We start from the raw sequence: 17,246 nt of genomic DNA, 5'->3' as shown, positions 1-17,246 counted from the left end.
TTTTTAAACTCTTAAAGTAAACCAGAGACGTTGCTAGCTACAGATTTGATACTTACCTGGGGCTTCCTTCTGCCCCATAAACACATCTGAGTCCCACGCCGTCTTCCTGCTGTCTGCCGTTCAGCCGCGATCAGCCCCGGTAACTTGCTCAGTTGGGTCCAGTCTGGGTATCCTGCGCATGGGCAACAATCAATTGATTTGGACTGAGCTCTTCCTGCTTGCTCAATGGATACATTTGACCGATTTCGTCCCGAAATCTGTTGAATCGTTGAACGGGTATGCTTATAGCAGCACAGATTGTAAACTGATCCCACAATATTATTGAATTGGATGGTTTATTGGCCCGCAATATCACTAGATGTATTGCCACCTTTTACATTTTCCAAATTATCTGCTTTAAAAGTATTGAATCCCCAAAACGATGCAGCACCGCTCTTTTATCAGAAAAATTGTTTTATTGGATCTTACAAAAATACCGAAAAAAGCTGTATAGTGGCCACTATACAGCTTTTTATGTATTTTTGTAAGATCCAATAAAACAATTTTTCTGATAAGAGCGGTGCTGGGTCATTTTGGGGATTCTGGATTGTTGACCCGGATGGTACACGGGTGGATCCACTGCACGCCCGTCCCCCGAGTCATTTTAGTGCTGTCCTACCTATTTCCTGGGCAATTTTAAAAGTATTGAAGCTTTTAGTTCGCTTGCCTCCAGTCTACAGGGATCGGAGGGACAGACAATGGCTGTTACATGGATGACTGCAACAACTCAGGACTGCAAATAAAAGATTGTTTTAGTAGCGGACTTCAGTCACTTATACAGACTGTTCTAGAACATTGTTAATTTACAAGGTGACACTTACAAGGAAATATTCACTTTTCCTTATATAATTGCCATGCGCATAGATCAATTCTTTGCAAGTTTTTATTAATTCATTATTAAAAATGTCCTTTCTATGTCTATCCAAATAAAGCCTGGTACACTCCTCCAATTTTGATAGGTTAATTACTGTTTCTTGTCGTATGAGAGCTTACTTACACAATATGTTTATAGTATTTAAAGGGACTCCGAGCTCAAAAAAAAAAAGAAAGTTGTACTCACCATGGGCTTTCTCCAGCCCAGTGCTGGTCGGGAGGTCCCACGACGGCGTCCTGGCTCCTCTCCTTCTCCCCGCTCCGGAATGGCTGGCAGGCCGCAGCCCGGGCGACACTCTCCCGAGTGTCGGGCTTCTTCTTCCGCATATGACGCGGATTACGTCACACGCCGGCCGCCTCGCGTCATCATGGCGGCCGGCGTGAAAGTACTACGCATGCGCGAACAAAGCGCGCATGCGCAGTACTTTCACGCCGGCCGCCATGATGACGCGAGGCGGCCAGCGTGTGACGTAATCCGCGTCATATGCGGAAGAAGAAGCCCGACACTCGGGAGAGTGTCGCCCGGGCTGCGGCCTGCTAGCCATTCCGGAGCGGGGAGAAGGAGAGGAGCCAGGACGCCGGCGTGGGACCTCCCAACCAGCACTGGGCTGGAGAAAGCCCATGGTGAGTACAACTTTCTTTTTTTTTTTTGAGCTCGGAGTCCCTTTAAAATCTGTTGGCCCTTATACTACATGGAGGTGATAAAATTGGCAACTCAAACCTGTATGTGTGTACCAGGCTTTAGAATTTCCAAAACCAACAGTAAACGCCTACCCAGCCATGACCACAGTGACCTAGAGTATAGATTGCTCTGCAACTCCCACCTTGCTGCGTGAGAAATGGACTGCACAGTGCAAAAGTGCCTACACTGATCCAGAGACAGGAATGTCAAAATTTGCTGCCAGTCAGTTAGCTTCCATTACAGACTCTGGCTCTGTTTTATATTCACTATATAACAAAGCAAACAGGCTTCCCAAACAAGAATATAACTTCTCTTTAAAATAATGCTGTTGCTGTAACTCGCCTATAAGCTGGCACTGATTACTTGACTTTGGCTCTAAGATGAATCCAAATGATCCGCACCATCAAGGTAAATACTTTATTATAGCTCAATAAAAATAATAAAATCCATGTGTGGGTATGTACAAAGATGACGCACAGGCGTTTCGGGCCATATTCGGTCCTTTCTCAAATCATGACCAGAAAGGACCGAATATGGCCCGAAACGCCTGTGCGTCATCTTTGTACATACCCACACATGGATTTTATTATTTTTATTGAGCTATAATAAAGTATTTACCTTGATGGTGCGGATCATTTGGATTCATCTAACAGTATACTTGTGACTCCAGAGGAGATCCCGGCACATCACTTTACAACCATTGGTGCAGTGGCTCTCACCATATTTTGACTTTTGCTCTAAGACATAGACACAGAACATTTATATCACGCTTTTCTCCTGGTGGACTCAAAGTGCCAGAGCTGCAGCCATTAGGACGCGCTCTGTATGCAGTAGCAGTGTTAGGGAGTCTTGCCCAAGGTCTCCTGCTGAACAGGTGCTGGCTTACTGAACAGGAAGAGCCGAGATTCGAACCCTGGTTTGTAATCTGTTAGGTTAAGGTTTGTAGTGTGTTAGCATAGGTGTCATATGGCATACCTCCAAACTTTTTGAGATGAGAAACGGGACTCTTAAGCCACACCCCTGACACACACCCAACCACACACCCTGACACACCCCTTTTCAATCATATATATATATATATATATATATATATATATATATATCTCTTCAGTGTGGTCATTTGTTAAAAAATGTTGGGGAGAAGGGTGAGGGTGCCCATGGGTGTGGAGGTGAAAAAAATGATTGAGGCGCCAGCCGGCGGCTTTGGTGTGTGGGATGCGGGTCTGGGAGAAGATTGTCCCATCCTCCGAATGTGCTCCCCAGTGTCCCCCTGTATGGAGAGAGAAGAGCGCAGCGGAGCGGGCAGTCTTACCATTCCTTCTCGCGTACCGGGCGTCTTGCTTCAATCTACTTCTTGGGACGTCACAGGAAGTGGAGAAGACCAGATGCCCAGTACGCGAGGAAGAATGGTAAGACTGCCCACTCCGCTGCGCTCTTATCACTCCATACAGGGGGACACTGGGGAGCACATTCGGAGAGAGGGAGGGACAATCTTCTCCCAGACCCGCATCCCACACACCAAAGCCGCCGGCTGGCGCCTCGATCCTTTTTTCACCTCCGCTGCCTGCCGGGACACAAGGGGGGGGGGGGGGGGGTATCCCAGGACAGCGGGACCCCTCTCCCAACCCATGACCATCCCGACGAAAACGGGACGGTTGGGGGCCCTGATATGGTCACCTTAACTTAAAGTACACCTGGAGGCTGCCATATTTATTTCCTTTTAAACAATACTGGTTGCCTGGCAGCCCTGCTGATCTCCTTGGCTGCAGTAGTGTCTGAAACAAGCATGTGCCTAATCCAGTCAGACTTGAATTGGAAACACCTGATCTGCACGCTTGTTCAGGGTCTATGGCTGAAAGTATTGGAGACAGAGGATCAGCAGGACAGCCAGGCAATCTGCATTGTTGTAAAGGAAATAAAGATGTCAGATCTCTGTTCAGGTGTGCTTTAAGTCCCAATTATGTGCGTCTCATTGACCATCCCCACTGTACTGTCAAGTAAGTATTTCCAACAGAGGTTGCAACAAATAGAACCAAGTTTTGGTGGATTGTGAAAGAATATGTATGAATAAAAACATGTGACAAGCGTTTGTATCCATTATCTGGGTCAATTCAGACCACAGTGAGGGTTGCTGAAACTTTCAGTTAACTTGCCAAATAGTAGAAAACCATTTTACATAAAACAATAACGGGACTATAGTATTGCTTATGTTCTGTGATTGTTTGATAGACCTGTATATTAAATCTAATCACCCTTACTTTCTTTAATTCCAGGGACTTGCTCCGTATCGGGGTGACACTTGCTGGTCATCAAAAGAAGCTCCTTCATAGTGTCCAAGACATGAGGCTGCAAATGAGCCAAACTCTTCCAGTCCAGGTGTGAAATCTGAACACCGCGGGACCACATTCTTCATATTGAAGAAATAATATGGACTAGAAAGAGCTCTGCAGGAGCTCAAGGGTGCACAACAGAGATCCTGGACTGTGGTGGGGTTTTGAGTGGAGTCACACTTCCTTTGCACAAATGAACTCTCAGCCCTCTGCTTGCTGGTTACTTGCACTTCATTGTGATCTACTGCTATAAGCAGGAAGACTCTAGAATATGTCCCTACTTTTCTCCGTTCTTGGGTAGGGATGCTAGTTTGAGTGGGTTTCTGTGTGAATGTGAATTGTGTGCGTATAAAATTTTACTAGCCTAAATGAAAATTGTAAGGAGTGTATGTGATTCTAAGCAAAGTAAGGGTAAAAAGAGGGTCCAATGAGAGTATGAGAAAGGCAATATATTTTAAGTGTCTTCCATCTAGTACAAAACCTCTAGGCCAATAATAAAGGTGCAGGGTTGCAGAGCTAGCTATTTGTTTTATTCTCTTTGTATCTAAAGAAGACATCCATAATCCCCAACTGTCCCACTCGTTTTAGTTTATACCTGCATGCAGAGTATCCAGTGCCTGCTCTTGTCCTACAGAGAGAAACTGGATGGAGACCTTTCATTGTGGGACTCTGGGACATGGACAGAGGACCATTGTTGGTGACCCTTGTCCTTAATGGAGGTAGCAACTCTGTAGCACCAACATATAATTACAGGGCGAGTATTGTCTACTTAGACAGCCTGTCCTATAGATAAAGGAGCTGGCAACTTGCAGCTCAGCCTTTTATGCTATTTTATTCTGTTTCACAGTCCCGCTACCCGTTTTCTTCTTTTCAGATGGTATTTCCCATAATCAAACCCATTGACTCCTCCCCATCTTATAATTAAGTGCTGCTTCCATCCTCTTTATCCAGTTGCCACTTATACTTTTCCCTCCCCCTCCTCCTTTTCCTGCAACCATGTTATGCTCTTTATTTTGTGAGTTTGCTCACACTTTCAGTGATATGGGGATGTGTTTAGAGTGGAAATTTCATCATAACTTTACATTTTATATTTTTTTTTTAAAAGATACTTTTTCAATTAAATTATTTAAGGAAAAGCCTCTATTTGTCCGATGTCTTTCATATAAAGAGTGATTTCATTGTCTTTGTTTAACTAGAGTGCAGATCTTTAAAGTGAACCTTTTGCCAAGAGGTTCCCAAGCACAATCCTTGTTACCTGGTAGAGATGGTTAATCAGATGCTGATTTTATGGCTTGCATGTTAATTGTATGTAGATTGCTTGGAAATGGGCCCGTGAAATGCGCTTCCTGTTTGGATTGGCATAGTTCCAAGCTAAACAGTTTCCATTAAAACAGGAGGATTATTAGCCATACTATGCCAGGGAAAAAACACATATATAAGTAGATAAATACTTGATCTACTTACATAACACATGTATTGTACTGTCCATGTTTTTATTTCAGTGAATGTTATATAGTAAATGAAGAGAATTCTGTTCCTGGTGGGAACCAGGTCTTTTGTCCACAGTTTAGGCTAAATCCTGATGTAATTTCTGCCCTTTACTTTTTTTTTTTCTTTTCTCCTCCAATCGCAGTCACCTCAGCCTTGCCTGTAAACACAAGTGAGCAGGGGATCGTATTTCAGATAGGCAGTTATAGGCAGAGAAATAAATGGAAGAGGAGGAATATATAAAAAGAACCCCCAGCATGCAACTGTTTGGCACTGACTATTAAAGGGCCAGTGCTCCTTAAGTATGTGATAACTCCAAATCATAACAGCAGAAAAAGTTTTAAAGCAGGATTAGCATCTTTATCACTTAATACACTCAGACCAGTGTCTGTTGAATTTTGATTTTTATGGTGACAATCCCGCTTTAAAGGACACCTGAAGTGAGGGATATGAAGGCTGCCATACATACTTTCTTTTAAACAATACCAGTTGCCTGGTGTCTGCAGATCTTATGGGCTGCAATAGTGTCTGAATCACACACCTGAAGCATGCAGTTAATCCAGTCAGACTTCAGTCAGAGCACCTGATATGTATGTTTGTTTAGAGTCTAGGGCTATAAGTATCTGAGGCACAGGATCAGGAGGACTGCCAGGCAATTTGCATTGAGTAAAATGAAATATTTGTGAATATGGCAGCCTACATATTCCTCTCACTGAAGGTGTATTTTACATTTCTTTTTTTTAAACAATTTGAAGGTCTTCATGTTGTTCCAGTTTTGATTACCTCTGAGGGCAAGGAAGTATGGGACCCATAGCAAGTCTTAATTGTTGGCTATTTCTTGTTGCTACGTGTGACACGGCTGTCCCTTCTGTTGCTATGGAAGTGATCCGCTGTCATAGGCCTATGACAGCTGATCACGCTGATTGGCTGGTGGGTGGAGGGAGAGAGGGGGATTATAAAATAAAATAAAAAAAAAAATAGTAAAAAATATTCAAATTAAAAATGTATAAAAAAAAACCACCTGGGGGCGATCAGACCCCACCATCAGAGAGCTTTGTTGGTGGGGAGGAAAGGGGGGGGGGGATCACTTGTGCGCTGAGTTGTGTGGCCCTGCAGCGAGGCCTTAAAAGCTGCAGTGGCCAATTTCTCAAAACATGGCCTGGTCTAGGAGAGGTGCTAAACTAACATACCATACATAGCCATATGTCACACATTCAGAACCATACACTGTGTTTGACAGCAATAAAAGGTTTATTTATTTTTGGTCACTTCCTACAATAACCCTGCATCGTGCTGCGCTGTGCAGCTTGACATCTTGTGCATCTCAACTGATCGGGAGCATGCTTTGTGCCTCAATGCATTTTACAAAGGCAGCTCACCTATCTGAACCAGTTTTCAGGGAGCAATCAACATTCCAAATCCCATAGCTTCCACAAAACACATAGGCTAAAATGGCACAGCGATAAAGCTGCTGCGCTCCCTTATCCCTACTGCAGGATTGGCATAGGCACTGACTAGAATGTAGGAGCCTTAGTCAGGCTTGTCAGCTTAGCCAAATTACTGACGTTTTTTTGAGAACCAATACCTCATTTTAAACTATGTTAATAAGTAATTTATTGTTGTCTGTAAAAAAAAATTATGAATGCTTTTGGATATGGAAAGGGTTAATAAGATCAATTGAATGGGGGCCAGGAGTGGCGGTAGATGGCAGTGAAACGCTGCAGTTCAATAAATAATCTTATTGGCTATCTATGGGCAGTGTGAGGAAGGAATAGATCTCTCTCTGAAGATCAGAAAGGGATCTATCTTTTTTTTTTTTTTCCTAAATTTGAAAAGTAACTCCAACAAGGTATTTTCAGAAAAGGCAGAGAAAAGTCCTAATCTCTACAAGCGTTCTACTAGTATGTGTCACTGTATAGGGTTATCTACCTGCATTTCCTGTCCCAGGCACGACAGGAAGTGGGAGGAAATATGCCTCGAGAATGGGAAATGCCACCTTTGACAGTTGCCATAGAAACAGGTGTCCCACTTGGGATATTTATTCCAAAATGTTATTCTAGTGACAGCTGTACAATTTAAGAATTCCCCTCACCTATGTGTCTGTGTCAAATGTCACAGGGATAGGAAGAGATGGCAGATCTCAGGGGGCACAGTTAGCAATAAGACTCCACCATACAATCCAAACTGCATAACTAGTGCTAGTTGTACTGCAGCATTGTTGTTACAGCATGGACAGGGTGGCCTTACTTCCTGAATGCTTTCATAAGGTAATTACAACTTGACCACTGCAGGTGAATGTTGTCCAATGTGGGGTTTTTCTAGTTATTCCAACTTGGGTTGCTTCCTTGCACCATCCAAGGACAAAGTGCACCATCCAAGGACAAAGTGTTTTTAGAGTTTTCAGGTTTCTCTAACAGGAAGTCCAGGAGGTGGTTCTGAAAATGTAAGCTACAGTCACACTAGGAATAAACTGCTCCTTTACATCCAGCCGGTATAAAGGAAAGGCTACATACTGGATTTAAAGTGGAATTATTGTGTAAGCTTTCCTTTACTGGAAGAATAGACTGAATCAATATATGGGTAACAGCCATGCCTGGGATGAGTTGAAGCTTTGGAAATGACAAGCCTGTATGGGAAGGTTGCCATCCGCTGTGCATGACTAACATTGAAGTCTTTACAAACACTTCACATTGTCATGAGGTATATGGGGAAAGTGAATAGGATGGTGAATCCCTATATTGTGCAAGAGGAATAGATCTCTCTCTGAAGATCAGAAAGGGATCTATCTTTTTTTTTTTTTTCCTAAATTTGAAAAGTAACTCCAACAAGGTATTTTCAGAAAAGGCAGAGAAAAGTCCTAATCTCTACAAGCGTTCTACTAGTATGTGTCACTGTATAGGGTTATCTACCTGCATTTCCTGTCCCAGGCACGACAGGAAGTGGGAGGAAATATGCCTCGAGAATGGGAAATGCCACCTTTGACAGTTGCCATAGAAACAGGTGTCCCACTTGGGATATTTATTCCAAAATGTTATTCTAGTGACAGCTGTACAATTTAAGAATTCCCCTCACCTATGTGTCTGTGTCAAATGTCACAGGGATAGGAAGAGATGGCAGATCTCAGGGGGCACAGTTAGCAATAAGACTCCACCATACAATCCAAACTGCATAACTAGTGCTAGTTGTACTGCAGCATTGTTGTTACAGCATGGACAGGGTGGCCTTACTTCCTGAATGCTTTCATAAGGTAATTACAACTTGACCACTGCAGGTGAATGTTGTCCAATGTGGGGTTTTTCTAGTTATTCCAACTTGGGTTGCTTCCTTGCACCATCCAAGGACAAAGTGCACCATCCAAGGACAAAGTGTTTTTAGAGTTTTCAGGTTTCTCTAACAGGAAGTCCAGGAGGTGGTTCTGAAAATGTAAGCTACAGTCACACTAGGAATAAACTGCTCCTTTACATCCAGCCGGTATAAAGGAAAGGCTACATACTGGATTTAAAGTGGAATTATTGTGTAAGCTTTCCTTTACTGGAAGAATAGACTGAATCAATATATGGGTAACAGCCATGCCTGGGATGAGTTGAAGCTTTGGAAATGACAAGCCTGTATGGGAAGGTTGCCATCCGCTGTGCATGACTAACATTGAAGTCTTTACAAACACTTCACATTGTCATGAGGTATATGGGGAAAGTGAATAGGATGGTGAATCCCTATATTGTGCAAGAGACCCGGAGGCTTTATCTGAAGTCTCTGACAATTTCTAAGATGACAATAAAATGATTCACAGCACACTGTTTGCCCTGCCATTGTAGGCTTTTCATGAGGTGCTACATGTTTGCCAAGCAAACATTTTATGAAACACCTTTAGGAAGTACAGGTTTCACTGTTAAAACCAATCTTCAGCCAAAGTTTTCTTTACCATTGAATGCAGGAGAAGAGGAATAGATGTAACGCAAAGTTTTCATACAATAGTTTGTCCTCCAAACTGAGACACTCTATTCAACTTGACAACAGTAAGGGCCCATTTCCACTACACACGGAGCGATCATCGCACCGCATGCTAACTGCATCTTGCGCAAGTCAATGGAATAGTTTCGATTGACGCAAATTTTTGTTTTGCGCTGCAATCAGATTTACTTACCTGGGGCTTCCTCCAACACCTGGAAGCCTATGTGTCCCTCGCTGCAGTTCCACCCCAAGCTGGTCTCCCGGGCTTCCTTCCATAGCAGCCTTGCCAGGTCGGCAGCCTCAGCGCATGCACAAATTGGCCAATGACTGACCAATTTTAGCACTTACATTTAGTATGAGGGCTGACAGATTTTGAATGGTAGGAATAGATTGTGTAGTTCTAGCACAAAGTCAGACACCTGCAGCAAGCATGCAACCAGTGGGGTCAGACCAGAGTCAAAGCATCTGATCTGCGTATACTCATTCTGGGCGAGTGAGTTGTAGTATTGGGCAGAGTATCGGCACAAAAGTCAGGCAATTGGCATTATTAGAGAATGAAGCTGGCAGTCTCTGGTTTCCTCTCACTTCAGGTACCCTTTAACCTTTCTGTAAGCTATCCATCCCTAAAACAAAACCCCAAGTTGAGTTTTAAAGGAACCTACTTTTGGCTTCAGCAGCTGGAACGAGCATGCAGCCATAGGAGTCAGTACACGAAGTAGTATGTTTACAGGGAAACTGGCAATGGCATCTTGCTTGCTCCTCTCGCTTCAGATTTCCCCTAAAGTGCAGCTCTGGATACCAAGCAAATCAGTGACTGAGCTACTAATGCTGACCAGCAATACATGTAGCACAGCAGGAATACATTCCCATAAAAAAGGGGCCAGTAACACTAATTATAGGGAGACTGCATTAAGCTGAGCTGCATTCCTTTGGTTTCAAACTGTGCTACTGGCCATAATTCTGCGCTGTGTAGCGTATGCCACTTGCAAATGGACCAATCTGCATGTGACTGCGCCAATTCTAAGCTGAATAAGTGAACATAAAATGTACATCAACATGTAATTATTAGCACCTCATTGACCAATCCTACAAATAATACATAAAATATGCAACAACTCTAAATTATTGGCATCTCCACTCAGCTATTTAGCAGTGCTGTAGGCAAAAAGTTTATACACTCTACTCCACAAAATTACCTTTACAGGATAAGAGAATAGTAACTGATACAGTAACAGTCCGATAGTGTTATGCATATATGAAGAAATGTCTCATGGGTGAAGGGCAGCGTCAAATGGGGTAACATTAAATCCAAACTTACATCAAAAAGTATAATAATCAAAAAAGTCTCACATGCACATGCCAACATAATGAAATGGCAAAATGTGAATAAATGAGGATTGGCTCTTGGGTGCATGAAAAAGACAAACAATGCTTTATTACTAAGGCCCCGTTCACACTTGCGTTTTGGCAAGTAAACGGACCGGATCCTGATCGGATCCTGACCTGATCCTGATCAGAACCGTACGGTTCCGATCCAGATCCGGTCCGTTTGTATCAGGCATGCATCAGGCTGCCATCCGGATCCGTGGGCAAAAAATAGTTAAATATAAATAAAAAAATGTTCGGGTCAGCAGAAGGTGCACCTGGTGCACATGTACAATCAGGTTCCTCCGCTGTAGGCATCACCTCCACCTCCGACATTCTGCCAAAACAGCTCCAGCACGTGTGTCACTGCTGCTCCACTCCAGACATGCTTGGCCCATGTGTCCCCATCCGAAATGGCTGCTTGGATACGCATAGGAAGTGGGGTAGAATGTCAGGTTTTTGTAGGCAGTGTGTTCTGTGCCTTCCGTTTCACATTGGTTTCTGTGTTCCTGATGGTGCTGTCAGGCTCCGGTCCGGGTGCGTGGGCCGGAGATCCGGACACAAAAAATAGCGCATGTTGGAAAAGAGTCCGGATCCGGCTCCGTACTGTACGGAACGTACGTATGTGAACGTCCGCATAGCCTTTGCATTGCTATGCGGAACGTACGTTCCGTTTGTACAGTATGCGGTCCGGATCAGATCCGGAAAATCCGGATAGCGAACGCTAATGTGAACCGGGCCTTACAATCACATATATTAGACAAGTAGTACAAAAACATCAACCCTAGAACCCTAAAATCCCCCACTAAAACCCATAAAGACTCTCCCCACCACGTTTCCAACACCAAAGGGGCTGCAGTCCCCAACCTGTCAAAAAACCGGAGTCCTGTACTTTAGCAAAAAAAGATGATTTCTGTAGACGATTACACTGTTGAGTATAGTGGCTGTTATTATAGTGGCATGCAAATGGTAAAGTTCATGGCAGCCAGCAGCAAGCAATGAGTGGCATGTGGTAGTAAATGATGTTATTGTGATGATGAACAGATGATGAGAATCAAGGCAGCCATGCAAACCAGCAAAAGAAACAAAAAAACACAAAAATTGGCAAAACTAGCACATGAACACAGATGAATCAACCTGATGGCTTTTCTGAAGCATGAGACCAGCAAGGATAGCAGCATCCATGATTGTGTGACCGAGCAGGCTAATGGCACACCAAACCAACTGATGGCATGTACAGCACATACATGGAAAGTCCCCCAATCGCAGGGCATATGCTGTTTGTGGGTGATTCAAGCACAAAAAAATGAAGAAGCTCACTAGCCAGGTGAAGCGACCAGTCCCCCAATCGCAGGGTATATATACAGTCTTAGTGTGATGAACATAGTTACCAATCCTTTCATCAGAGGATCCAGACGATGGTGCAGCTACAGAGTTGTCTGAGCCACGAGTGCCATATGCTGCCCAACATGCATCATCCAGTGTGATAGGTCCAGGTCTACAAAGGTGTGGAAAAGGAGGAGCGCTGTCAGGAGAAGCCTGACATGTTTCGCTGCAACTAGCTGCTTTTTCAAAGGCAGACAGCCTTTGAAAAAGGCTGTCCGCCCACCCCCAAAACCGTCATCACCGCACGCCCACCAAACATCGTGTGGACGGCGAACATCGAGCGCAAATGCGCTCCACTGACGACCCAGCCATAAGCGCGGGGCGGCGTAAGGCAAGGAGCGTCAGAGCAGTAGCCGCCCACTGAGGAGGGAGGTGAATGGCAAGCCCGAACAGCACAGCCGCATCCAGCATAGGGACATGTGTGGAAAGACACACAACGTAAATTAAACACAAAAATGTGAAAACAACAATATGAGCACAAATAGCAACTATCCATAAACCTCCCTAAATAGCCGTGCCCGGCAAAAAATAGGGAGGAAATGGGAATCAATAAATTGTCATATAATCATAGATAGTGGACAATTGAGCCCACAGATACGGAAATCCGCATAAACAGCCAACGACATCCCAAAACTATATTGGGCATGACGCGGATATCCGTACATCTCAGTAAATCAGTATACATACCGGTAATAAAAGGAGGTGGAGAGTGACCGGCTCTTGTAAAAATATCACAACTGTGGGGATGTAAACAGAAAGAACACCCCCCCCCCCCCCCCCCCCCCGTCAGTATATACATTGGCCAACACCAAGCTACAGCCAAAGAAGGGGGACTAGACCCGAGAGAGTGAGGCAGGAGAGAATAGGTGGGCGGAGGTCAAAAAGGACCCCCGCAGATGGTAGCTAAAAGTGCACATAGGGATAGAGGGGAAGGGGGGAGAAAACAGGAGGAAGGGGGGGAGAGAGGAAGAGAAGGGGGGAGGGAAAGGGGAAAGAGAAAAAGGAAAAGAAAGAGAAAGAGGGGGGAGGGTTGCAAGGAGGGGGAGGAAGGGAGAGGAGAGGAGGGGGAGAGGAGGGAAGAAGAGAAAGAGAAGGGAACAGTAGGAAAAGAAGGGAGGGCAGAAGAGCAGATCAGAGAAGCATCCCAACAGGTTCAGGGATGTTAATAGTTATACTATGAAGGTTATTTGGGCAGAAACACTCGATAATTGATACTATCATTCAAACCCTTTGGTTCAGTGGCATTAAGGTTGAAAATCCAGCGGGATTCCAACTGTAAGAGGGCTCTATCGATATCACCACCTCTAGGATGCGTGTGTATCCTGTCTAGACCTACAAATCTAATGAAACTAGGATCACCTCTATGTTCCAAATGCACGTGTCTGGAGATAGATTTAAAATTGCAGTTTGCAATGTCACCCACATGATTTTTAATCCTTTCTTTAAAAGCTCTTGATGTCTTACCAATGTAAAAACATCCACATCTGCAATACAGTAGATAAATAACACCCACCGTATTGCAGTTAACAAAATGTCTTAATTGCCATTTTCGCCCATTGGGTAGCACCACAGACTTACCAATTTGCAGATACTGACAATAAACACCCTCCACAACTATATGTGCCCGTAACTGTACAGTGTTTCTGGGGACCAGTTTTGCCCCAGAAATGACTCGATGTAACACAGTTCCGCAGAGTTTTACTGCGTTTATAAGTAACCTGAGGGGAAGATGACACAAACTCCCTCACAGTCTTGTCGTTAGTTAACACATGCCAGTGTTGACAAAGTATCCTGTCAACCTCTCTATTTTGATCATTAAACCGAGTGATCAAACGCGTAAAATTGCTACTGGGGATATCCTTATCCTTTTTGGTCAGAAGAGTCATCCGATCCGCCGTTTTCGCACGTTTAATAGGCCTTCTTAAGCCACCGATCTTTGTACCCCCTCTCTCTAAAACGAGAGCGTAATAATTTGGCTTCCTTTTCAAAGGTAATCTCGTCACTACAATTGCGGCGTGCCCTCAGGTATTGACCTGTTGGAATACCGCGAATCGTGTGTATAGGGTGTGCGCTATTGGCATGCAGATATGCATTAGATGCAGTAGGTTTACGATATAAATTGGTCGACAGGAAGCCATCGGCACTGACATTAATCATAAGATCGAGGAAAGCTATGGAATGATCACTGCATTCCATCGTGAATTTTAAATTCCAATTGTTGCAATTAAGGGCAGTGACAAAGTCATGCAACAATTTCCTGCCACTAGTCCGAAACATAAGCACATCGTCTATGTACCTGTGCCACGCAACAATGTGGCACAGGTACATGACGAAGGCATCGTTGCCAAAAAGAGAGCGTTCCCAATCCCCCAGGTACAGGTTAGCCAGCGAGGGGGCACAAGTGGTTCCCATCGCGGCTCCCTGCACCTGGAGGTAGTATACGCCATCAAAAACGAACACATTATTCTGTAATATGAACGTTAGTAAATCAAGAATAAATTGGTTGTGAGGCATCTCTCCAATCTCCATCTCTGAAAGAAATTTACCCACAACCTCCACTCCCCTATCTTGTGGGATGCTGGAATAGAGGGCCTCCACATCCAGGGTCACCAGCAAAGAATCAGCAGGTAGCTGCAACCCCTCGAGAATTCCCAAAAGGTGCAGAGTATCCCGAACATATGAAGGTAAACGATGGACATGTGGCTGTAAATGCTTGTCCACATACACACTAATACGCTCAGATAGTGACCCATTGCCCGAGACGATGGGTCGTCCCGGCGGTCGATTCAAATTTTTATGTACTTTGGGTAGGGCATAAAATGTTGGTATAGTAGGGTTCTCCACTTTAAGAGTCGAACCCACCTCCGCCGTAATAATGCCCCGACCAATCGCGGTGTCGATAAGATCAAACAATATACGCTGATTAGTGATGACCCTGGATGCGGATACCCTCCGATACCATTCCTTATTGTTTAAAATCTTCTGACACATGTAGACATACTGTTCTGCCCTCATGACCACCACGTTCCCTCCCTTATCCGAGGGTTTAACAATGATGTCCCTATTACTGCGCAATTCCGTCAGTGTGCGGTGTTCATCACCAGATAAATTTGATCTATGATTGTTTGTTATCCATAAAGTGCATATATCTCTCTCCACCAACAAGACAAACGTATGGACACTAGGACACAGGGAGAAGGGAGGGAACGAGGCAGACCTGGGTTTAAATTGTTGATTAATCTGTTCACTTACAGTTCGCCTAGGGCCAGTCAATCCGAACAGGTCTTCCTCATCCTCCTGATCAGTTTCCTCACTCAACTTTACCAAGTCCATCAATGCTCTGTAATCCTGGTTAGACCAGTCTTTCCAATCTGCAATAGCTCCCCCTAGAGGGGCAGCACTTTTCCTCTTATGTAAGGATCTTAGTGTTAAATTCCGGCCAAACAGATGTAAATCCTTCACAAATTCAAACCTATCCAAACTATTATTGGGGCAAAAACCAAGGCCCTTGCCCAAAAGATCTATAGTGCCTTGGGAAAGCGTGTGACCAGAAATGTTCACCACTTGCAAATTGCCAGAAGGCATGGGCTGGGTTTGAATTGAAGGATGTACTACATCTGTGCAATCTGCTCCCCGTCCTCCCCTAAAAAAACAGCAGAGGAGGACTGGGAACCAGAAGGTCCACATGCTCCCAACTCAAATTCACTTTCCTCTCCCTGGGAGTCAGTGGCACTCGTGAGATATTTGTTAATAGGACCCACTTGCTTGCCTTTACCTTGTTTCTCTCTCTTTTTCTTACTATCTTTAATGGGTTTTGGCAAATTTTTACCACCAACTGATCTTGTTACTGGACGGTGCGGAATGTCAGGATGTAAATCAGTAGAGGACACTGAGCTCTTGTCCGCTCCCCCTACTGATGAGTCAGAGTCTTCAACAGCGCTAGAGCTGGCTGGAGCCTCAGCAGGTGCCTGTGGTAGTGGCTTTTTAGGAGGATGTCTATGTGGCAATTTTGCCTTTAGGAGGCAATTTAACCCACTTATAGGCGTAACCAAACTTGTACGCGTTATGCATACAGAGTTATCATCTGGCCGGGTGAACAAGGTTTAATGCTTTTTGAATCATGAAGAAGTTAAAATAGTTGCTATTTTTGAATCCAAGGTGCTGAGGAATCCCCCAGTTGTTCCAAAAGGCTGTTGGGAAGCAGCTGTTCCACCGCTTGCTGATCTGACCACATTGCAACTCTGTGCTGTCACCCTCACTATCATGAGAACACCAATGTTACAATAGGAAGTATCTGGCATCGCAACAACGCTGCAGCCTAATAGTCATAAATATAATATTTCCTCTAATATGTGTAGTATGTGTAATAGTGGGAAGCCTCTGGATAGTCTAGAGGTTCCCTGTAAGTCCTCCTAATCGTGCCTGTCAAAAAAATGTCTTCCGGCCATGGACAAGCGCAGCAGAACTGGGCATGCATGAGTAAAGTCTAAGCATACGCAGTAAAATGATGCCACTCATGCAGTGCTGTGTTTTTTTTTTCCTCTGTGCATGAGCACTTCATTCTACTTGGCATGCACAGACCTTACCAGTCGGGTTGTGCGTGTCCATGAACAGGAGTGTGGCTAGAAAAAAAACCTGAAAGCTATTCAACTGGCTTGAGTCCTATAAGTTTAGAAGGACTAATAAGGTAATTATCTAACTTTCTTATTTTTAGAACACTTCAGGTGTACTAGCTGCTGGTTAAGGAACCAGCTAACCATTTTCAAGTTATTTGAAATTTGTTTGTGACTACTTAGTGACTACTGCGTTTTCAATGGAAGCAATGTGACATACCGTATATACTCGTGTATAAGCCACGTTTTTGGGACCAAAAAGTGGCCCAAAAGTGGGGGTCTCGGCTTATACATGAGTCACAGGCATAATCAAAGTGAAATGTGCACCTCCCACCAGAGCAGTATGCTGTAATGGTTTATCTCCTACCTCCAGAATGTGCAGCCCAGCGTCCCCTCCCCTGGAGCAATATGCTTTTGATGTCTCCATTCTCCCCTCTGCTATGTGTCCCATTGCCAAAGTGGTATGTTGTAATGGTTTCTCTTCTTCCTCCGGAATGTTGCGACCCAGCGTCCCCTCCC

The 17,246-nt window shown here is 44.3% G+C and overlaps 1 protein-coding gene across 3 annotated transcripts in view; it reads left to right on the top strand.

Moving 5' to 3' along the window:
- EPHB3 (EPH receptor B3) overlaps positions 1-5,063 on the top strand; it is a 95,256-nt gene extending 90,193 nt beyond the window's left edge. For all 3 annotated transcript variants that reach the window (XM_068281327.1, XM_068281326.1, XM_068281328.1), the window contains one exon: positions 3,868-5,063. In XM_068281327.1, the coding sequence (XP_068137428.1) occupies positions 3,868-3,976 (109 nt within the window). In that variant the 3' untranslated portion in view covers positions 3,977-5,063. The remainder of the gene's footprint in view (positions 1-3,867) is intronic.
- The last annotated feature ends 12,183 nt before the right edge of the window (positions 5,064-17,246 follow it).

The sequence above is a fragment of the Hyperolius riggenbachi genome, chromosome 4, assembly GCF_040937935.1.
Source record: "Hyperolius riggenbachi isolate aHypRig1 chromosome 4, aHypRig1.pri, whole genome shotgun sequence".
Lineage (NCBI taxonomy): Eukaryota > Metazoa > Chordata > Amphibia > Anura > Hyperoliidae > Hyperolius > Hyperolius riggenbachi.
Note: the sequence above shows the minus strand (reverse complement) of the source record. Positions and strands in the feature narration are given on the sequence as shown.